Source organism: Dermacentor silvarum, chromosome 5 (assembly GCF_013339745.2).
Source record: "Dermacentor silvarum isolate Dsil-2018 chromosome 5, BIME_Dsil_1.4, whole genome shotgun sequence".
Classification (NCBI taxonomy): domain Eukaryota; kingdom Metazoa; phylum Arthropoda; class Arachnida; order Ixodida; family Ixodidae; genus Dermacentor; species Dermacentor silvarum.
Window position 1 is genome coordinate 177,492,244 of NC_051158.1, and position 24,383 is coordinate 177,516,626.

Consider the following 24,383-nt stretch of genomic DNA (forward strand, 5'->3'; position numbering starts at 1 on the left):
TGATAGTTCAATTATAAAAAAACAACACAACAACCTCCCGATGTGGTGCGTCACTGCTGACAGAATACTATTGACTGGGTCCTCGTATGTCTACCTTTTATTTTTAACAGCTTAGCTAACATTAGCTGGAACGCCCTGTGTAGTAGAAAGATCTTGCTCTCGAGGTTCTATTTAATAACAGAGGAACATGGAAACTGTTTTTGATCATCATTGATTGCATTACCTTTTATTATGTTCGTTACATATAAAACAGAGTAAAACCGTTATTTCCGAGAGCAATTTTTTATATTCTAGTGTCCCGCCTAACGTCTTTGCCACCAACTTGGGCCGCTAGATAGTCCGTAGTGAAATCGACTGCTATGATGGGGTAGCCGGGTTCATAACTAATTAAGTAAAATTAATTAAATTATGGGGATTTACGTGCCTAAAACCATGATCTGATTATGAGGCACGCCGTAGTGGGGGACTCCAGAAATTTGGACCACCTGGGGTTCTTTAACGTGCACCTAAATCTAAGTATACGGGTGTTTTCGCATTTCGCCCCCATCGAAATGCGGCCGCCGTGGCCGGGATTCGATCCCGCGACCTCGTGCTCAGCAGCCCAACACCATAGCCACTGAGCAACCACGGAGGGTTTCATAACTAACCGTCGTCTCCAAATATGTCGCAGTTCTAGATAGGTGGTGGTCTTAATGAAGCCCCCTGCTTTCATTGAAGATTTCATTGACAATTACTCATCAGCATAAGATTGCTAATGGCAATAAAGTCACCAATCTTCTCTAAAAGATGGAAGCACCACCAAGTTGTTATTTAGAGAATCCATAAAAGAGAATCTGCGCAACAGACAAGAAAAAAATGAAAGAAATTTGCGACGTTAATCGACATCTAAAGCCAACGGAATAGGTATAACGTACAATACAGTCGAAAACTTGTATTTAAGTACACATCAAGAAAGACACATTTGCATCCGCTCCATGTATAGATTTCCAGTAATCGGTGAAATTAATAGTCTCACTTGTCCCATTTAGAATCACTAATAGGTGGAGTATAGAGGATTACGATGCCTGCTGCTTGTAATGTGTTACGCGAATGTCAGGATTATGTCATAATTTTATTAGAACTTATCACCTATTTTCAAATTTCCAAAAGTTCTAAACGCTTTTCCATATAACAAGCGGAAATCTGTGAATGTGCCTTTTTGACGCAGTAGGCTATAGGTCTCTTCGCTCATTGACGAAGTCGAACGTTGCCTGGCAAGAGATTGACATCTGTGATAATAACATAAATCCAAATTTTAGAGCGCAGATTTTAGGCACCAGCTACTGCAGCGAGCGTCTGCGTCGTCCCTCGGCGTCCCTCGTAACCGAGCACAGCGAAGGATGACAGAGCGAACACGGAGCGCAGCGGGGGAAGAGAGCGCGACGAGGAAGGAGGATGCAGCGGAATCACGAAGCGGAAAGCGGAGGAGGAGGGTATGACGAAAGCGTGCGAGTGCCGCGCAAGACGGGCTCTGTGGCGATGATGGCTACGAGATGGCGCCAGAGTAGCGCGCGTCGTCTGTTTACCGATGACGCCACCGATGCCATGAATGGAAACAAAGCGCTGGATGAGTGCTCTGAATCGCGCCCACACGTCACCCACGCTCTGCTTCTCGCAATTTCCTGATTAGCGAGGCAGTCACGCCACACTTCGGTCCATTTGCAACGTACCGCACGAGATCGACTGTCCGCGCCAGCCCATATATCGGGAAATGAAAACACGTTTATAGCTGTGCTCAAATTGCGCATTAGGGAGTATCGTAATCGTAGGTGAATTTTTTTCTTCTACGGGAACATGGTCCACTCCTGAAGACTTTAGCTTTTTGCAGTAATTTTAACTTTCCTGCAAAATGAGCTTGTAATAGTTTTTCAATCATGGGCAATCTTGATTTTACATTCGGTAGTTTGTGGAAATGCTGCAAGCATGCGTGGATATTTCACCACCAGTGCACAATGCTTGACACAAATAAATGAGCCCCATTTGATTTGGCATATCGTTCATATATTTCAAGTATATGAATTTTGAGTAACTTACGTTTGGCTAAACGGGGGGCATCATGTGCAATCCAGAATAATTTTCCATGTATTCAGTGGTTGCATATATAGCACACGTATCCTTCTTTATTAGGTGTCAACACGAACCGAAAAGTTTGTTTTTGCATTGACCGGACCTCAGCCATTGAAAGGACGTGACGCTACTTCGAGGTACGAACGTCATGAGAATAATGCTAAAAATATTTCTTTCATAGTAACACTGTCAGGCTGGCATGGAATCAGTTCTACGTTAAGTCCCCGTGTTTTGATTCGTCCTAGTTCTTAGAGGCGACTACTTAACTCAGTGTAAATTATTAATTATCTGATTCTTTTCACAAAGCGGACAAATGGCAGACAACGGCTTCTCACGCTTACAGCTTGTCAAATAGGCTCGACACCTACTTCAGACCATTAAGATATTCGCCTTTCCCAGCAATTTGCACTTCAACTGACAAAAAAATTAAATTATGGGGTTTTACGTGCCAAAACCAGTTCTGATTATGAGGCACGCCCTAGTGGGGGACTCCGGAAATTTTGACCACCTGGGGTTCTTTAACGTGCACCTAAATCTAAGTACACGGGTGTTTTCGCATTTCGCCCCCATCGAAATGCGGCCGCCGTGGCCGGGATTCGATCGCGCGACCTCGTGCTCAGCAGCCCAACACCATAGCCACTGAGCAACCGCGGCGGGTAACTGACAAAAGGGCGAGGACAGGTATTTTTAAATAAGACTGCTGTCTCCATAGAAATAAAAGCCATACATGCCAGACCGAGGGTGCGCACTTGTGATGTTTTTTTGTTGTCACGGATATCGGAGGCGTGCGGGTGTTAATAGAGATGGGATTGGAAGACGCATGGCAACACAGCAAGCAGATTTTAATCCCACACAAACTCAATACTCTCAAACTAAAGACTCATTCAAGCTAGAATTCACTGAACTAAAACACAATGAACAAATAAATGTTAACAAAAACAACTAATGAATCAATAAGTATGCCCTTAATTTAGTCTACTACAGTTCTGGGCGTTTCCTCCACAAAAGTCAGGCAACTCTGGCCTATTGGTATCCCCATACAAGAATAGATCTCTCACTCAGTTCGTCGCTGTTGCTCGTATCTTCCCGGCCGGAGTCTCGTAGGATTTTTCTCCATGTGGTTGTTTTCACCGACCGTCGCAGAAACATTGGTGCATAGAAGTCGGTCCGTCAACTCGTTCGTCTCCGAAGCTTGGTTAACCCGGTCGCTGTTGCTTACGTGGCAGGGAGACTCGACGGGTTAGGCCTAGCGAGGCGCTCGGCCGCCGCTTCCGTCCAGCTCCTTTCCCGATGTGCCGACGTGGCGTTCCGGGGATTATCAAACGCGCTGGTCTGCCGATGAAGGGGGGTCCTCTCTGGAGTGCCCGGCCATGCCGTGTGGTGCTGCAGCTGGTCCAAGGAGCCTCGCTCGAACGTCTCCGAGGTCGACGGCTGCACCTCGGACTGCCCGTGTCACGGACTCGGCCAAACCTCCAAGTCTCCCGTCGCCAGAGCGTAGCTGACGATACGACCTTCCTGGCCCAGAGCCACGTCGACAATCACAGCTCAGCCTCGCTTCTGCCTCGACCACACCTCGGATCACGCGCCTCGCGCGCTCGCGCCGTTCGGAACGCTCCGTTCAAATCGTCCTTGTCTACTTCTTTTATTTCGCCGCAGGGCTCTTACTCATGACAGCACTTACCAAATGACTACCTCTCTAATGCAGTGTGACAATGGTTCGTTATACGAGCATTAGCGGTGCTCAAGAACGCAACAGTGAGCATTGCTCTTAACTAAAGATGTAACAAGAATGATAGGCTCTTTTCATGACTGCTTTGGCATGTGGCCTCTCTCATCTGCAACTTTCTTGCTAGGAACACTTTCCTCGTCTGTCCCAACGACAGAAGAATGATTACTGGAGGTTTGTGAAAAACTAGTTGAAGTTGTCAGGCCAAATAATTGTTCATTTTTATTGAACGCAGCCGCTGCGCTATTGCAAGTGCGAAATAACCTTACAATGGGCTTTAAGCTTGGACGCTCCAGCTTGTACGAAACAATGTGCGAAATTGGCTGATGTATAGAAAACTGCAAGCGGAGAATACTTCAGAACAGGGTGGATAAAGGAAACACAGACATATCGATGTTGTTAAATGGAAAATGAGAATGATAATTGTCTTCGTGACGCGGAGATGCATGCAAGTTGTAGACTGTGATAAACGCTTTGTAGTACCTTCTGTCATTAGTTAATTGAGGCTCGTAGCTGTGGCGAAAAACACGGGACATTTAAGACAGACGACACAGGCACCTTCATCACATTGCCTTACACTTGTCTTACGGAGTACGCTTGTGCCTCGTGACACTTTTCTTGTCGTTCATTCTCGCCTTCTTTTAGGTGTATTCGGCTAGAAGTGCTTTCAACGACAAGGACTCAAAAGATTATGTGCGTTCGAAGCATAAAGTAAGAAGCACTAAACCTAATGGCTTATGACATGGAGCTCATAGCTTTTTGAGCTAGGTGGAAGTCTGACGTAGAACCCAGTTTCATTAGGTCAACCATTAAAATGTAAATATTCACAGGTTTAGTTGGTATGCCTGATCAACGCCTCCTATAAAGACGTTGGCTTGATTGACTAAAGCTCTGTCATCAATTTAGGTAAAATTTACTGATCAAGTTACCGGTGTCTACAGTTAAAATCATCCGTTTGGTTCTTTTCATACAACACAACACAAAGCAGTTAAGCACTCATTTCTCTTGTACACTTTATTGATTGAATCCCTGCGTTTAGGTCTCACAATACTCACGATATGAAATACAACGCAGTGTTACCTTTAAATGCCAAAAGGTGCACAATTATAAACATTATACCATAAAAGCACACAACGAGGGCCTAAAGGGCAAATCCTCAACTGCAAGCGAAGAATTTGACCCACACGAGGACGTGTGGGCCAAATTACGGCTTTATCGTGTGAATTCCACGTAATCATAGAAAAAACCAGCATTTTGACTTCCCTTACCCTTTCACTGAGAGTTGGGAATGTTCTGCTGACAAAAGGAAAAGACTGGTCATCGGTCATGTGCCAGTGGAGGACGTTCATCTTGTTGTAGGCCATAGCGTCCTGAAATTGGGAAAATTTTCGGTGCATCAGTATCAGGCCAAGCATCAAAAATGGAGAGCTGTTGAATTGTTGGTTTATAGGATAGACTAGAGTGCTTTATTGAACCTGAACACTCTTATTGCATGGCGTCACCTGCCAAGCTTGCACCATTAAGCGTTTCAGTCGGTGTCCTGTCACTAACTTACAATTCTCACTTTAACTATTACGTCCACCCACAAAATAACTTTCAAATTACAGCTGGAAGGGATTTACATACCGCCTGTGAATTCCTCTGCTAACCTTGATAATCATCATCATCACCATCATAAGCCTATATCTATGTCCACTGCAGGACGAAGGTCTCTCCAACTTGCACCTGCAAATTTCCTAACTTCATCACCCACCAACTTTTCTGCCGCCCTCGAGTGCGCTTCCCATTTCTTGGTATCCATTATGTAACTGTAAGGGTCCACCGGTTGTCTATCCAACGCATTACATGGCCTACCCAGCTCCAGTTTTGTTGCTTAATGTCAACTAGAATATCGTCTACCCCCGTTTGTTCTCTGATTCACACAGCTCTCTTCCTGTGTCTTAACGTTAGGCATAACATGTCTCGTTCCGTCGGTCTTTGTGCGGTCCTTAACTTGTTCTCTAGCTTCTTTGTTAACCTCCAAGTTTCTGCCCCATATGTTAGCACGGGTAGAATGCAATGATTATACACTTTTCTTTTCAACGACAGTGGTAAGCTCCTAGTCAGAATTTGGCAATGCCTGCCGTATGCACTCCAACTAAATTTTATTCTTCTGTAAATTTCTTTCTCATGATCAGGGTCCATTGTGAGTAATTGACCTAGATAAACGTAGGCCGTTACAGACGCTAGAGCCTGACTGGCGATCCTGAATTATTCCCTTGCCAGGCTATTGAACATTATGTTTGTCTTCTACATATTAATATTTAACCCCACTGTTACACTTTCTCGGTTAAGGTCCTGAATAATTTGCTGTAATTCGTCCCCATTATTGCTGAATAGGACAATGCCATCTGCCAACCGAAGGTTGTTGAGATATTCGCCGTTGATTCTCACCCCTAAGCCTTCCCAGTCTAAGAGGTTGAGTACTTCTAAGCATGCAATGAATAGCATTGGAGAGATTGTGTCTCCTTGCCTGACGCCTTTCTTGATAGGCAGCTTTGTACTTTTCTTGTGGAGAATCAAGGTTGCTGTGCAATCCTTGTACATGTTTGCCAAGATATCCACGTATGCCTCCTGTACTCCTTGATTACGCAATGCCTCCATGACTGCTGGTATCTGTACTGAATCAAATGCTTTTTCATAATCTATGAAAGCCATATAGAGAGGTTCATTGTACTCCGCAAATTTTCTGTTACCTGATTTATGACATGGATATGATCCATCGTAGAATATCCCTTCCTGAAGCCAGCCTGTTCTCTTGGTTGGCTGAAGTCAAGTGTAGCTGCGTCTCGCGTTGATGCGAGACGCAGCACGAAGGACAATTCGCTCCAATCCTGCTCAAATCCTGCGTTTGTGTAGTTTAAACCAACGGTGAGGGAAACACCGGCACATCCCTGTCTCGCACTTCCCCAGGTTTTGTTTCTTCTGTTCATCCATTTTAGCGTCCATGTTAGTGTCCCTGATTACATTGGAAATAATCTTGGTGAATATTTTATACAATACTGAAAGCAAGCTAATGGGTCTATAGTTCTTCAATTCTATAACGTCTCCCTTCTTATGGATGAGTATAATGTTGGCGTTCTTCCAGCTTTCTGGTACACTTGAAGTCGTGAGGCATTCCGCATAAAGGGCTGCAAGCTTTTCAAGCATGATATCTCCTCCATCTTTAATTAAATCGACTTTTGTTCCATCTTCTCCAGCAGCTTTTCCCCTGGTCATGCCTTTCAAGGCCCTTCTTACTTCATCGCTAGTTATAGAAGGAGCCTCTGTATCCGGTTAATCAATATGTCGAATGGAAGTAGCTTGACTCCTCTGGGGACTGTACAGGTCAGTATAGAATCCTTCCGCTGTTTTTACTATGTCATCGAAATTGCTGATAATATTACCCTGCTTATCTTTCAGTGCATACGTGTTGTGTCATACGTGTTACGTGTTTACGTGCATACGTGTTGTGTTGTGTTTCAGTGCATACATGTAGTGTAATCGTGTTGTGTCATTTTGCGAGAAACATTCTCTGTTAACTCAGCATCAATTCGGCTTTCGTCACGGCATGTCTACAGAAATGGCTCTGTTAACGCAAAAAGATCTCATATTGACAGGGTTTGAGGAAAAGACAATAACACTAGGTGTTTTTGTAGATTTCTCCAAAGCATTCGATAGGATCAATCATATCACGTTATTCATGAAATTAGACCATTACGGTTTTCGCGGTTTGCCTCTTGAGCTTCTTAAGTCTTACTTAAACAAAAGAAAACAATGTGTTAGTATTGGAAATGATCGCTCAGGTTTATTAAATATACATGCAGGGGTTCCTCAAGGAAGCATACTAGGGCCCGTTCTTTTTATTATATATATTAACGACTTAATCAATATTAGCAATGACGCCCAATTTATAATTTATGCTGACGATACAGCCCTTTTCTTCCAGTCGTATTACATAGAAAAGCTGTCACAATTAGCAAACACCGTATTGCGTAATCTATTTCTGTGGTCTAAAGCAAATTCATTAGATATAAACACAAGAAAAACAACCGCAATACTATTTACTCCTGTACAAAAACGTGTAAATCGTGATTTGGAAATCTTTTTTGGTAATGAAAAAATTGCTATTGCAGCTAGTGTGAAAACACTGGGGGTAACCTTCAATCAACATTTAAGTTGGGATGAGCATGTTGAGCGCATAACTGCAAATATGGCTAGAGCGTGTGGTATACTTTGTAAATTGCGATACACTCTTCCCCAAAAAATAAAGCTACTGCTTTACAATTCTATATTTGCTTCTGATGCAAACTACTGCAACCTTCTGTGGGGAAAGACGTCCAAAAAAATTTCAGTAGGCTATCTGTCTTACAAAAAAATGGGGTTGATCCCTCTTATATAGGAATCGGTATAGAACACAAAAGTGAAACGTGTCTTCACAGAAGTAGTGTAATGTTTATTGCACATTGATATATAATGTCTATTGGTGTTTTGTGGCGAAAGCGCCCTTAGGCGTTGATGCACCCACGCTGACGCCTGGTGGCACGTCTCCTCCATCACGACTACCAACGTCGATGACCATGAGCAACCGTCGTGCATATGGAAGCTGCACTACGCTGCCCACGCTAGCACAACGCGAAAGACGAAGCACGTAACTGACACACTAATACAACGCGCAAGACAAAGCACGTAACTGAATCGTCACCGAGTCAAATCAGCGCGTACAGCGCGTCGTAATTGCAGCCTCCGCGATCAACTTCAGAAACATTTTCAGAGCTAATTGCGGAGGCCACGCTCTGCTGTGCTGAGTACGGTGAACGCCACCTAAGTGGCGTTGGTAGTGCTTCTTGATGCCAGCGTCCCTTCGAATGCTGGCATCGAGGCGTCGTAGACCACTGAAGTGTTCACTGTCGGTGCGCGTTAGTGTCATAATGCAGTACTTCTCTTTTCTGCTCGTAGGCGGCGGCACCGCCCCGAGCAAGAGCGCGGGTACACGGAGGAGTGTTAGATATATAAGGCGCGTCTGTGTAGCCCTCTGCAAATGCGTTTGTGGCGCAATGGGTTAAACGCTCGACGATCTATCGTCGCGGACCGAGAGGTCGTGGGTTCGATTTCCAAATTTTGCATGTTTGTGGAACTTTTTCTTCTGGTTTCTTTCTTTGTATTAAAAAAAAAAAAAGCTTTGCGCCACGTTGCTCAGGTTGCGCATGACGCTCACACAGGACATTTATTTTCAGCACTTAACGTTCTTCCCTTTTATCAGCTGTATGATTTCAATCTCAGCAGTCAAATACGTTACTAGCGTAAGACGAAATGATATCAATTTTCTTAATCTTTGCAAGTTAGAAAAACCTGGTGAAGTGCAGTACAACATTCGAAATCGCGAAATATGGGCGGTTCCTTTTTCACGGACTGAACAAGGGCGTAATAGATTGGAATGCAGAATGCCGGTGCTACTGAACAACTTTTCAAAAAAGAATATTGATATAAGCACAATTACCCGGCAGAAATTAAAAGGGCATTATGCTAACTGTGAATAGACAGGTGCATATTCCATAAACGCAACTTCTCTGCAGAACACTTTCCTTTATTCTCTGCGAAATTATCAAAATTAAACGTGTGCGTTTTGTTCAATTTGTGTCGGTGATTTCGAATGCACTTACGTTTACCAGTAAATTGTTACATATAGCCAAATGTTCGTATGCTTCTTGATACGTTTTTTTTTCTCTTTACATCTTCTTTTTAAGATTGTTGTTGGAAACATGTTAAAGACGTTTATATGTGACTGTGATATGTATATTATGATTGGAGTAATATTGTTATCAATGTGTTATACTAGGAAACAATCACGATTAGAAATGATTGCAATGTAAATACATGTTCATGTTAAATTGTATTTAGTTATTACAATGTCAAATACGATGTATATGTCATGTATATCTTGTGTGTCTTTTTTTTTCGTTTTTTTTTCCTTAATATCTTCACTGCCAAATACAATCAGGGCCGGAGCCCTTGTCAAGCTGCTGGAAAGCAGCTTTTTGCTCCATTCCTGGCATTTTGTAAAAACTGAATGCGAAATAAACTGTCTGTCTGTCTCTCTGTCTGTCTGTGTGCACAAATTTTGCCTTGCCTTATGCTAAGTTTTCTTCCCACTGATTTCATACTCCGTCCATATTTTACTGCTTCCTGAATCTTTTCCGCGTTATAATTTCGGATATTCGTTACTTTCTTCTTCTTGATCAGTTTCGAAAGTTCAGCGAATTCTATCTGATCTCTCGAGTATGACACTTTCATGTTTTGCCGTTTCTTTATTAGGTCCTTTGTTACTTAGGAGAGCTTGCGCACTGGTTGACTTGGTGCCTTGCCTCCCATTTGAATTGCTGCTTCTGAGATCAGCCTAGTTACGGTTACATTCATTACCTGTATGTTATCTTCATCTTCCTGTTCTAAAGCTGGATATTTGTTTGCGAGCTCCAGCCTGAATTGGTCTGCTTTTACCCTACTACGTCTAGGTTGGCCTGTTTCTTCTTGAGAAATTTTATTCTTTCTCTCTTCAAATTTAGACAAATCCTAGATATTACTAATCTATGATCACTGCACTTTACTCTACCTAAAGGTTCTACATCCTGCACTATGCTGGGATTGGCAGAGAGTGTGAAATCTATTTCATTGCTTGTTTCTCCATTAGGGCTTTTCCAAGTCCACTTCCTGTTGCTGCGCTTTCTGAAGAAGGTATTCATTATTCGGAGCCTATTCCTTCCCGCGAATTCTACAAACATCTCTCCTCTTGCATTCCTAGAATCGATGCCGTAGTTGCCAATTGCTTGCTCACCAACCCACTTTTTCACCACTTTTGCATTCAAGTCGCCCATGAATACAGTATAATAAGTTTGCACCTTTCTCATTGCTAATTAGAACTGTTCTATTCTTCATCATCATGACTGGAGGTTGGGGCGTAGGCTTGTACCACCTTTATTCTATACCTCCTATTCAGATTTATTACGACGACTGCTACCCTCTCATGTAGGCTGTAGAATTCATCAATGCGTCCCGATACGTCCTTCTGGTTTAGAAAATCTACTCCGAGTTTTCTCTTATCTGGAAGACTTCTGTAGCAGAGGACGTGGCCGTTGGTCAGCGCTGTGATAGGAGTAGACTATATTTGAATTGCGCGGCCGAATCTGCGTGACTGTTCTGGTGCGCGATGGACGAGGAAGAAGAAGGGCCGGTGCCAGGCGCTGAAGGGACAGCCATGTCACCAGTCTGAGCTGCTTGGTCTGGGCTTACGTCCCGAACGAGCCGAGCAGTCCACCTACCCCAGGCCGGTGTTCCCGGTTGAGCTGGGAGAGCGGTCCGGGCTGTCGCTGTACCTGGGCTGAGTCTGTGCCCGGTCTGAGCCTGTGCTTGGTCTGGGCTTTCGTCCCGAACGATCCGAGTTGTCCATCTACCCTGGGCCGGTGTTCCTGGGTGAGCTGGAAAACAGGCCTGGCTGTTCGTGTGCCTGATCCGGCTTGCTCCACTGGTGTGTGGGCATATGACGCCGGCGTGTTCCGGTGCAGCCGTGGCGGGCTGACGTCCCGACCCAGCTGTCACGCGAGTGACTCGTCGTATGCCGGGCCTCCGCCCCGGCCTCCATCCCCTGCGCCACCCACTGCTAGAGTCATCACCGCGACTCCTCGTGATGTGAGTGCGTGATACTGAGACGCAATTGACGGCCTCCTGCAGTGACGCTTATGTAAGCGACAGACCACTTAGAAGTGAATTTTGTGTGTTATCGTGTACGTCGTCATAGTCGAGTCCCCGTGTCATTAAAACCTCTCTGTGTACATTGTGCCATCTATGTGTGTTTGAGGCCTGGGCCCACAACATAACCATTACAATTTTGGCGAGCCTGCCAGGATTCTCAAGCGCACAGGAGGAACGATGGAGATTGAGAGGTTGTACGCTATAGGGAAAGACTTAGGAATGACAGGAGCGGAGCTGAGGCACTGGGTTGACGCAGAAATCGCGAGAGAATGGGAACAGCGCGCCCAACATCGCGAAGACGTGAAAGCGCAGGCAGAACAAGAGCGCCTACGATTGGAAGCGGAAGAAATAGTGCTAAGGCTCAAGATCGAGCTCCAGGAAAAGACTGCTGGCGCACAAGGCGCGTTTAGTGACCCAGCGACGCAACAGTCGGTTACCAGGGCGGCTCCTGAGGTATTCAGTCCTCATAAGTTGATCCCCCGTTTAACGAAGACCGTGATGATTTAGGCACCTACTTACAACGTTTTGAGCGAGTGGCGACTAGTCAAGAATGGCCCCGTTCAAAATGGGCACTCTCCCTCAGCCTTTGCCTCACAGGAGAAGCGTTGGCGGTCATAGGACGACTTGATTCGAATGCAGCCCTAGACTACGACCAGCTGAATGCTACTCTACTTCAGCGGTTTCGATGCACCGCTGAGGGATACCGAGAAAAGTTTCGAACCGCAAGGCCCGAAGACCACGAGACTGGCCTGCAATAGGCAGGAAGAATATCGGGCTATTTCGACCGCTGGGTTGAAATGTCCCACACTGATAGGGCCTACGACTCCCTCAGGGACGCCATAATTGCTGAACAGTTTTTGGGAAGATGTTCTGCATCGCTGCGAGTGTTCCTTAAAGAAAGAAATTGTAAGACTCTCGCTACATTGTCGAAGAATGCCGATTGTTTTAAAGAGGCACATAACATGACCAATCTAGGTGGCGAGAAGCTCTCCAATGAGTTCGCGTTAGACTCTGCTCGCAAGACTGCAACCCCAACGGGGGCGCCGCGGGCAACTAATCAATGTTTCATTTGTGACAAAGCAGGACATTGAGCTTCGGAGTGCTGGTTCCGAACTAAAGAACACCCTGATGGTCACGAATGGTTCGGCAGAAAGGAACAAGGTGAACCCTCGATTAGGAAAAATGAAGGACAAGCTGCGTGTATGCTGGCTCCGTCGCAAACCGAAAAACCGACAGAAGAGCGTGGCGGATACGTCGTGCTTCAAGACGGCGAAAGAGTCCCAATAGTCACCGTGACGTTAATGCCACCAGGCCCCAAATGTGATGGTGGAAATCTGCCAGTGGAAAGAGGCTTCCTTGCATCACAACCAGTGTCTGTCTTACGAGACACTGGCTGCAATACCGTGGTAGTGCGGCTCTCTTTGGTACCTGAGGACAAAATGACGGGAACAAAAGGCGCAGTGTTCTTGCTTGATCGCACGATTCGCTACTTGCCGGAAGCAATAGTACATTTAGACACGCCATTCTTTACAGGCGTCGCGCGAGTTAAATGTATGCGCGACTCTTTGTATGACGTGGTACTGGGAAACATTGAGGGTTCCTGCCCCCTGAAAGACCCGACCAGTTCATGGTCTTCACAGAAAGCTTACAGCGAGAAGAAGAGTTACCCTGCCACGAGGACGTCATTCACTACTCAGTCAGAGCTACGAGCCATAGAGGACCACACGTTGTCCCAAGCTAAAAACATAGCCGGCTCCTCGAGACAAACAGAAGACGATGAAGAATCTGACGCCGAGCTCATCGCTGTTACCAAGGAAATGAAGACACCGTCGCTTCCCACACTGCCTGTCATGCAAACCGCAGTCACTAGAATAGAGCAAAGCCAATTAAAAGCTTTACAGAAGGACGATGACTCTCTGAGGCATTGCTTCAAAAAGGTCTGCAAGATGATGATTGCGGATGGCCACGAAGACGAATATTACTTACATGATGACATTTTATACAGAAAACACAAAGTGTCAGGTGGAAAAATACTCGATCAATTAGTGGTGCCAAAAGATCTCCGGGTAAACGTGATGAAGCTGGCGCATGAAGAGATCCTCGCCTGTCACCAGGGTGTGAAGAGAACGGTGGATCGGATCGTTTCTGAACATTACTGGCCAGGGGTCCAGTCGGAGACGAAACGGTTTGTTAAATCATGCGACGTCTGTCAACGAACGCTGCCACGCCATTTAGTTGGATGCGCTCCATTAGCCACAATGCCTGTATGTGATAATGATGAAAGGCTGTCCGAACCGGCTGAATTGGCAGACACCGCACAAAGAGACATTTATAGGACACTTTTTGATACGCACGGATGCCTCTTTGAGAAGTCTCAGAGAAGTTATTTCGCAACAACACGACGGAAGCTGGCTCCCCGTGTCCTACGCTAGCCGGAAGTTTCTCCCGCGGGAAGCTGCGTACCCCATAACTGAGAAAGAGTGCCTTGTCATAGTGTAGGGGGTACAGAAATTTCATGTGTACCTTTACGGTCTCCCGTTCATTCTGCAGCCGGAGCACCAACTACTGCGATACCTCAATTCCGCGACATGCGTGAATATTATAGCGCGAAGGGAGTGACGTTCGATACTCCGCCGTGCTAGAACCCTCCTCGACTTCTTGAACTTGGGGATAAATGTGATAGGAGTAGACTATATTTGAATTGCGCGGCTGAATCTGCGTGACTGTTCTGGTGCGCGATGGACGAGGAAGAAGAAGTGCCGGTGCCAGGCGCTGAAGGGACAGCCATGTCACCAGTCTGAGCTGCTTGGTCTGGGCTTACGTCCCGAACGAGCCGAGCAGTCCACCTACCCCACGCCGGTATTCCTGGTTGAGCTGGGAAAGCGGTCCAGGCTGTCACTGCACCTGGGCTGAGCCTGTGCTTGGTCTGGGCTTTCGTCCCGAACGAGCCGAGCTGTTCATCTACCCTGGGCCAGTGTTCCAGGGTGAGCTGGAAAACAGGCCTGGCTGTTCGTGTGCCTGATCCGGCTTGCTCCACTGCTGTGTGGGCATATGACGCCGGCGTGTTCCGGTGCAGCCGTGGCGGGCAGACGTCCCGACCCAGCTGTCACGCGAGTGGCTCGTCGTGTGCCGGGCCTCCGCCCCGGCCTCGATCCCCTGCGCCCCCTGCTGCTAGAGTCATCACCGCGACTCCTCGTGATGTGAGTGCGTGATACTGACACGCAATTGACGGCCTCCTACAGTGACACTTATGTAAGCAACAGACCACTTAGAAGTGAAGTTTGTGTGTTATCGTGTACGTCGTCATAGTCTCGTCCCCGTGTCATTAAAGCCTCTCTGTGTTCATTGTGAAATCTATGTGTATTTGAGGCCTGGGCCCACAACATAACCATCATCACACTGAATAAGCCTCACAAGTTCTAACCTCACTAAGCCCACTAATATCCCAGGCAATACCTGATAATTCTTCAAATAGCCCTGCTAAGCTAGCCTCTCTCGATAGGGTGAGCGTGTTGAACGTTGCCATTGTGATAATATATGGTACACGGGAGTGTAAAACATTAAAACATGAGCATGTGAAGACAGTGCGCCGTGCGGTGGCGAAGATGACACCGATTCTTGACCAATACCCGTGAGTGGGTATGTACCTCAAGGTGATCATCATCATCGACACCGACCTGTGAGCGTTGGCAGTGGCGCCTCGAAAAGCGTGGCTCGAGGGAGCGTGCCCCGTGGCGTGAGCAGTGCGCGAGGTTCGGCGTTCGACGGCACAGAGCTTCCTCGCTGGGCGGCCGGCCCATAGGAGCTATCGCCACCCGCGCCGCTACGTCTGCACCACAATCAAAGCTGTCACCAGCTGAGGGGCCACCTCGTCCAGTTCTTGCGCTGGGCAACTGGTCCAGGAGGGCTGGCGGTTCTGAGCCTGGCTGATCGAGCGTTCGGGTGAGCGGTCACAGGGTTACCTCGTCGAGTTCTTCCGCTGGGCAACTGGTCCAGGAGGGCTGGCGGTCCTGAGCCTGGCTGATCGAGCGTTCGGGTGAGCGGCCACGGGGCTACCTCGCCAGCTGTGGACGTGACCTGGTGGGCTGCCGCAGTGTTCTCCGGAACACAAACCCCGCCATCGAGTAATCGGGCACGCGGAGGCTCCGGTACATCGACTGTGGCGCAGGGCCACCTGAGCTCCACGAGGCGATCTGACCCTGTAGTTAGACCCTGCTGTCCAACCAGCTGTCCGACACTGCTGTCCGAGACCGGTTCCCCGACGACTCCGACATGGCGGCAACTACTTCTACATGAACTGTAGGCCGACTACCTTTTGACTAATCTATATTAGCTGTATATCTTCTTGAACATATTTTGGGGAACTGTTGTATATGTGCTGTTTTAATGTATTACGTGTGTCCAATATACGTCTGATGTGTGTTTGTGCTTCCGCGTGCTGCTTCTATCTCTTTCTGGAGTGATCCTGCACCCAATAACATCACAGCCATGTTCAGTTTCCAGTGGCGGCCTGTCCTGACTCAGAGATTCTTAGCACCTTCTGCCGTGTCGCAGGTCTGACAGCTGCCTTGGTCAGGTGCTCCGCAGCCGCTGGTGACTGAGGGCCATGGGTTAATTGTAAGAGTCATGAGGGAGGTAGTGGCCGAATACTGCACCAGGGAGGCCAATTTCTGTTCTGGTGAGGGAGTGACTTTGTTGAAGCTTAGTGGGTCTTCCTAGTTTGGTTGCACCTGGACTATAGTATAGTCCCGCTACCTAGCTGCGATATTTTTTGCCGGTGTCAGGCGTCACTCCATGTAGTGGACTGGAGCAGAATTCGAACTTACGACCTTCAGATTAGAGGCCGGGTGTTCTACCTCTGCTGCACGCCACCACGACCTTGATAATATGTATTCCTAAATAGTACAGGTTGGATGTAACAACTATGCAATCCCATCCTTTGGGCGCTATCGGAGTAATGGTGCAGAATATACTTATTTATTAATTTGTTCACAAAGTATGTGAACAAATAGCATGTGAAAATGCATATAGAAATCAACGTCAACACGTAAAAAACACTGCATTAGGAAATATCAGGCAATCCTGTCTCTGTTTCGTTAATTTCATCATCACAAGAATTTACGTGTATACTAATTAAACACATATCGTAACACATAATGCCAATTGCATTACTGTCACCAATTATTGCAAAAGAATTAATGTACCACCAATTTTTATCGTTATCGTCTTCGGCAGAAGGCATAGTTGCAGGCTGCAGTGCCACAATAACAGCCCTGTACGCAAAAAGAGAAAACGATGATCAGAGGCCCACCATTTTGTGACATGCCCCAGGTGTTGCATGATACGTATGAGCCTCGAATGACTCACCAATGTCTCGACGATCTTCTTGAGCGGCAGGAAGTGCCTGGAAGTGTCGATGAGGAGACCGCGGTGCTGGAACCTTGGGGCGTCGTGGATGACAGTCTCGTTAACAGCGAACTGAAATAGGTAACCGGAATGAAAAATATGTCCGAATCCTAATTGTTCATGCACGTAGCTTCGGAAAATTTGCAGTGGACAGCGCGTATACATGACCAAGTAGTTGCTATAGATTTCTTATCAAAATGTGAAAACTGGCAACATAATCGTTTGATTACTAAACGCCTGGTGTTCAAGTAAAGTGGCACTCAAAAGATGCATAGAAAAGAAACATGTGTTGCGTTTTAACTTACCGGTGCACTGTATACGTGACGCAACCTATGCGCCTGACATTCTGAGCCAGATATTACCCCTTCGTAGGCAACACGAGACGTAAAAATTTGTTCTGAAGATATCGAATGCTTTCCGCTTCCTTACGTAATGCCTTGCCATTTTTTAATGTACCTAGGGTGACAACCCGGACACTGTAATCATCATCATCACCATCATCATCATCATCATCAGCCTATATTTATGTACACTGCAGGACGAAGGCCTCTCCCTGCGATCTCCAATTACCCCTGTCTTGCGCTAGCGTATTCCAACTTGCGCCTGCGAATTTTTTAACCTCATCATCCCACCTGACTTTCTGCCGTCCTCGACTGCGCTTCCCTTCTCTTGGTATCCATTCTGTAATACTCTGTAATGGACTGTAATAGTCCATTTTTATTACGTCGAGAGAAAGCACTTCGAGAAAGAGAACTTGGAAGAAAATTATAATTGCCACTAGGTGTCCACCTGCGGAACATCACGTACTTCGAGCTGCATCGGTCCCTATCACTCACCTGAAAGCCGTCGTAGGGGTATACGATCTGGCTGAACGTCTCCAGACCCCTCAGCAGACCCCAAACAGAATTGGCCTCAAGTGAAGGGTGTGACTTTAGCGTCAGCTCCAGAGTGTCTGCAAAAGAAAAGTTTCTTCTTGGGGTGGCTATGTGACAGTTCATTTTTGTATAAATTAAGAATTAGAATTGGCATTGCAAGCATTGCGGTTGAATTAATGAGTGCATGGCCTTCCCACTCGAATCATTCAGGCTGTGGTATTCGTTTGATTACCAAACGCCTGGTGTTCAAGTGAAGTGACACTCAAAAGGTATGAACGTGGTTCCCGCAGAAGAAATTCTGCGGAAACCACGTTCATACACTATGACAGTAGGCCGGAGAAAAGCCCTTCTACCAATGCTACAGAACGTTGACCTTTCCAACTTACAGGACAGACAATTTCACCAGTGTCACGGTATTCCTTATTCACAGCGGACTAGACTCCGTATTTAATCAAAAGAGATTTCATGATCACGATTTAGAGACGGTGCGCGTGCCTGGGGAGACGTTTCAAGTATGTTACGGCAGCAATCGGGTAAACCCAAATAAGCAAGTGACTCACTTTACTCCTCTGAAACCTCCATCATGATCTCCGGTTAAAGCATTGTTATTGCCTTACATAATAGACACTAATAATTAAATAATTAGAAAAAGAGTAGAGTGACTGTACAAGTGATACTGCAGGTGTTCTATAAATAAAGCTGGCGTGAGCCCATGGAAACTGCAATGCATTATAGTCCACATTTGTCACAATGGGCATTCTTAAATGAAGCACTCAATCACTCAACAAAAAATATGCGGTAGAACCCATCCCACGATGAACGTCGACGTTAATATGTGTTCAGCATTGAAGCAATGTAGCGAACAGCGTATTAGAAACGCAGAGACGCGTCATGTTTGAAGTGTGTATGCAGCCGAGCACCTCGTGACACTCTGCGCCATCTAGCGCCGTCCCTGCGATGTCCGCGCGTGAAGCATGTCTCAATATATAACATGACAAGACTGTCGAATATAGTACATGACGCAGTTTTGATTCCGCCGAGCACTGAAGAAATTCTAAATGACATTTCTTTTTCCATTGGACAGCAGCGCATATCCAGGTGGGCGCCAAAGAGGTTTACTGAAGAGCAGCGCATACCCAGTGAATTAAGCTGGTTCGACGGTTAGTTTAACGCCCTCTTCCCACAGCACATTAGCTCAACCAGGTTGGAGCGTGGACCACACGGTGACCCAAGTTGGCGGAAAAACAGTTCGAGATGTTGTCTGAAAGGTCAGACAGATAGGGAAGTGTGCTTAGAATGCTAATCGCGCTAAATCCAGCTTTACATCAGAAAGCCAAGAAATAAAAAAATATCGGATTTTACGTGCCAAAACCACGATCTGATTATGAGGCACGCCGTAGTGGGGGACTCGGGAAATTTGGACCACCTGCGGTTCTTTAACGTGCACCTAAATCTAAGTACACGGGTGTTTTCGCATTTCGCCCCTATCGAAATGCGGCCGCCGTGGCCGGGAGTCGATCCCGCGACCTCGTTCTAAGCAGCCCAACACCATAGCCACTGAGCAACCACGGCGTGTCAAAAGCCAAGAAATGTGTACAATATATTAGTACCACGAACCGCAGACGCGGGCAGCTGGTCCTATACAAAAAATTACACATAGGTGAATCACACATACACGTGCTCAACGAGTAGTAACATTGTTTAAATGAGCTGAATTAATCGATTGAGGGAGAGTTACGGCATTTGATTGGACAAGTAGAAGCGTTTGTATGCAAGGCTAAAAGTTTCTTGACCTTTATTTCCAGAGCAAGAGGAGCCTAAATAATTGTGGTCACAACTCTAATATTTAGGGTGTAATTATAGAAGTTTGTGGCTACAAAACAATTATGACGACTATAACTACTCTAATGGTAATGACAGGGCAAGAAACGTCACAGGCCGGCGCGGCACACGCAGCACAGTCACAGCATAAGCTGGTGGAGGGGCTCAAGAGTAGCTCCAATTTGGGCATCACGCACAACAGTCTTCGCGGCAGTCTGTTCGCCTCGTTTTGACGAGAACGATCTGAACTGTCCGCCCGGCGTCGACGGCGATCTGCGGCTTGTAATGCTCTCTGCAAAGCAGTCTGCTGAGCCCGATCAAGCCTTACAACTACAACTTACAAGTCGGGCGCGCCGCGTTTGCAGGCACCTTAACTAGATGTCGCCACCATACTGGCGGAGGCTCGACCGCTCGGGAGCGCGTTGATTGCGCGCCTCTTCTGAATCTCATATCGTCATCTGCGCCTGCGGACGCTGCGTTTGCAGGCATCTTGTCTAGATGGCGCCACCATACTGGCGGAGGCTCGAGTCGTCTCCCCCTGCGTTTGCCGTAGGGTATTTTCCGCGGCCGGATAGCAAGCGCTTGCGTGGCTCAGTGGTAGGGTATCCGGCTCCCACGCAGCGGGCGCGGGTTTGATCCCGGCGGGAATCGGGTACTTTTTTCGCGTTTCCGGCGATAGCGTTTACGCGGCGGACGCAGGCGGCGGCATCATCGCGACTCGAAACGGCTATTGGAATGAGCCCATAAAAGCTTACGCTGTAAAAGAACATTGCAGAAAACATCTCTGTCAAAGTAAGCCGTTCTGTTGGCGGAGAACTCACATGCTTCGTCCATGTCGTTATGTGGCATGTGCTGGCACGGCCCACGTAGCCTGACAAGGAGCGAGTTTATGCCGGCCACGGGCAGACCCTTGACAGGGCCGCGGGAAGGTACCCTGGTCTGGCTGGAAGCCTCTCCTCTGGGCCCCGCGCATCCATTGAAAAGTAATTGGTCGCGGTATCGCTTTAGCGCCTGATCGACGACGTGACAACCTCCGGGGGGCCCGACGAACATGAAGGTGAACGTACTTGGGTTCAGCAAGATCAGATTGGGTCCGGTAGTCTGTTTCATGGGCCGGGGCCATGCCTCGCCACGACTTGGTGACACCTGTTGGAACAACCACGAGATAAAATGCGGTTATTGTCACTTGCTCTGCAAAGGTTCTTATGCTGATCGACTGCGCGCTAAGTGCCAGAAATAAAGACACGAGCAACATCTACAAGGAGGGTGGCAGATTGGACTAGTCGGTATTCCAATATGTTGCAAGGATGTGAGAGAGATGTGAGATTTGAGAAAGGCAGGGAGGTTAACCGGAAGGTAGATATCCAGTTTGCAACCCTGCACCGGGGAACGGGAGACAAAGATAAGGAAAAACGCACACACATAGAAAGAGAGCGAGATTAGAAAAAAGATGTCGCAGTTTAGTCCGAAAGGCGAAGCATCAATTGCGATAGCAAATTAGTAGAGAGCAATACCGAGTAGGGATAGCAGTTTTATCGGCCGCATAAACTTGGACACATTCGCTTACTAACTGAATTAGCAAGCGTGGTGTAAGCGTGCACAAGCAAACATGAATAGATCACACTCGACGACCGCTGGCGTGAGCAAGCATCGAGCGAACGTTCGAGCTGTCTATCGCTTCAACGGAAACTGAGCGGCGAAAGCACAGTGCATACAAACGTCAGAGCCGTGTGGAGATCGCTTTCAAGATACGATGCGCGCGACAGCACGCGGGCTGTCGGCACAAAGTACAAGTACGCAGTGGGCAGAGTAGAAGCCGCCCCCCCCCCTCCCTCCCGCGCTGGCTTCCCGCTTTCCTTCTTTCGCAAAATGTCGGGCTCATCCGTACCACCCCTACCGAGCACCTCCGAAGCCTGGGGTTGCACAATACCGTGGAAGAACTTCTAGAAGCGCACCGCATGGCGCACATTCACCGACTACAGGGAAGCAAGACAGGCCGTTGGATCCTGGACCGCATCGGGCACAGAGCGTCTCCAACGCACAACGATTCTGCCACCGTTCCCCCCAACATCACAAAGAGGTTCATCATCAAGCCACTGCCAAAGAACATGCTGACAGGTCATCACGACGGCAGACGAAAAGCGAGAGCTCGAGCCCTGCACAAAACCCACGGGTCCAACTCCGAAGCAGCATACGTTGACGCTGCTCAATATTCATCGCCACATAACACGTACACAATTAGCGTAATTAGCCTCCCCAAGATAATCAACAACAATAACAACCAATTTACTCCCCGAGCAACACCAATACGGACGGCCTGTTCTGTGCGTGCCCTCAACTTGGCGGAGGCAGAGGGGGCGGCCATTGCCCTCGCTGCAGCAGCCGGATTTACAACTATAATCAGCGACTCAAAGACCGCCATATCCAAATTTGCACGTGGAATCGTGGCCCCAGCCACAGTACGACTACTGCATCCCCTACGCCCCCCTAAACAACAAGATAGTGAAGAAGAAGCCACCCCAATTGAATTGATATGGGTCCCGGCTCACGCAGGGAACCCGGGGAACAAGGCGGCCCACCAGTGTGCTCGAGGATACGTCAGCCGAGCGGTGGGTCCCGTCTCTGACCCAGGGGACCTGGTCAGCGAGCCACTGACCCCATACCACGAAATTGTCCAATACTACCGCCTCGCAAGACGGACAAAACCCCCACCTCATCCTAAGCTCACCAAGGGACAAGAAGTCACCTGGCGCCGACTCTAAACGCACTGCTTTCCCAGCGCACAAATATACGCACATTTTTACCCTGACTTGACAGACCCACACTGCTCATTATGTGGGTCCATAGCTTCCTTAAATCATATTCTCTGGGACTGCAGAGAAGATCTCCCCCCACCAGATCTCCTGGCCGCTCCCTCGCCTGAAGCGTGGGAAGCGATACTCATGAACCCGAACCTGGAGGTTGAACTTCGGGCCATCAAAAGAGCTGAGGAGGTGGCTGTAAGGCACCACCTGGTAGCCACCCCTCACTAAGCAAATTAACAAAATAAAGTTGTTTCCTCCTCCTCCTTTCGCTTGGGAGATTGAATTGCCAGTTCCCCTTGTCCCCGTTTCCACGATACGCATTTGGTGCCGTGGCACAGCATCGCCCCCCTCTCTCTCCCTCCCTCCCTCTCATACTCCCACGGCCTTTCGCGCGACGGAAGAAGTCACGTTTTCTCTCCGCCGTGCGTTCGCTCTCCGTGAAAGCGCGCGTCCCCCGCGCGCTTTCACTTGCAGATACGGCGCGCGGCGATGATTTTATCACCCTTGGACTTTATAGGGAACCTCACGGCGGCGACGCCGACGGCAGAAATCCGCTTGAAGTGCCCATATAATTGATATCGCAATAAAACACATACACACACAAAGGAACTCAGGAGCGTCACAGTCGTTCAAACAGGTCGCTTGACCGGAGGAACTTCAGTAGCGCCCTGGTCGCCTTCTGGCGTGAAGACCGCATCAGCCGGCATTCTAAGATTGTCTGCTCTGAAAGCGGCCGGTCGTGGAGGCGTGCCAACTCCGTCACGAGCGACTGTCTCTGTGAGCTATAGCGGGGACAATGACTCAGGATATGTTGGATTGTTTGCTCGCTGCCGCAACAATCACAGGCAGCACTGTGAGCCATTCCGATGCGGCAAGCAAAAGCATTCGTAAAAGATACTCCAAGCCAAAGTCGGCGGAGAGCAGTTGACTCGATTCGAGAAAGTCCAGATGGAATGCCTAGTTGGCGAGATGGGTCCAGGCGGTGCAGTCGAGTATGCCGGAAACCTGGTGTGTTCCACATGGATCATGTGGCATCATGTGCGAGTATGCGAAGCTTTGTTGCTGCATCGGTTCTTGATAGCGGGATTCACAGCATTTTCATCAGCCCTCCTTGCAGCTTCATCGGCCTGGTCGTTGCCCAAGATGCCGCAGTAGCCTGGGAGCCACTGAAGAGTGATGTCATGCCCTTTTTCTGTTAGTTGGTGATGAAGGTGCCTTATTTCAGGCACAAGTTGGTATTCGGGTCCATGACGTAAGGCGGATAGCAGACAATGCAGGGCTGCCTTCGAATCTGTAAATATGCTCCATCTTCGTGGTAAGTCTTCGTGAATCATGTGAGGTGCGCTGCGAAGTGCAGCAAGCTCCGCAGCAGTCGACGTTGTCCGGTGAGAAGTTTGAAACTTAATGGTCACGGCTTTTTCGGGGAGGATCACATTCCCTGTAGATCCGTCAAGAGTTGTCGAGCCATCAGTGTAAATGGGAAAATGGTCCTTGCATGTCTTGTGCAGCATGAGTAGATAGCTGCTTGAGAGCTGTTGACGAGAGTCCTGCTTTCGTTCAAATCCCTGGTATCGAGAGTCCAACATGTGGACGAGCCACACCCCAAAGAGGTGAGATTACAGCCTCTCGGCAGGCTTATAATCTCGAGGGAGGCAGTCACGGTCCGCCGATATCTCCTGGCAAAACAAGGTACTGAGGTGATGTAAAGGGGCGCGGGCAATGTGCCTTACGTGTGCGCTGACCACTTCCAATGTCATATGGGTTGTCACTGGGTAATCTTGAGCTATCGCTTCCGGTTGCGCTTCCGGTTCCGGAAGCCAGCTTCCGGCTTCCGGAGAACGCTTCCGGCGTTTTGCCCGAATAATCCCCCGGTGCTTCGCC

General features: G+C 47.9%; 1 protein-coding gene across 1 annotated transcript in view; it reads right to left on the reverse strand.

Annotated features, from left to right (window-relative positions):
- LOC119453932 (beta-hexosaminidase subunit alpha-like) overlaps nt 1-24,383 on the reverse strand; it is a 186,884-nt gene that overhangs the window by 151,974 nt on the left and 10,527 nt on the right. The window contains exons 2-5 of the mRNA XM_037715968.2: nt 20,520-20,844; nt 17,839-17,954; nt 16,964-17,074; nt 5,101-5,202 (exon numbers count right to left, since the gene is read on the reverse strand). Of these exons, the coding sequence (XP_037571896.1) occupies nt 5,101-5,202; nt 16,964-17,074; nt 17,839-17,954; nt 20,520-20,844 (654 nt within the window). The remainder of the gene's footprint in view (nt 1-5,100; nt 5,203-16,963; nt 17,075-17,838; nt 17,955-20,519; nt 20,845-24,383) is intronic.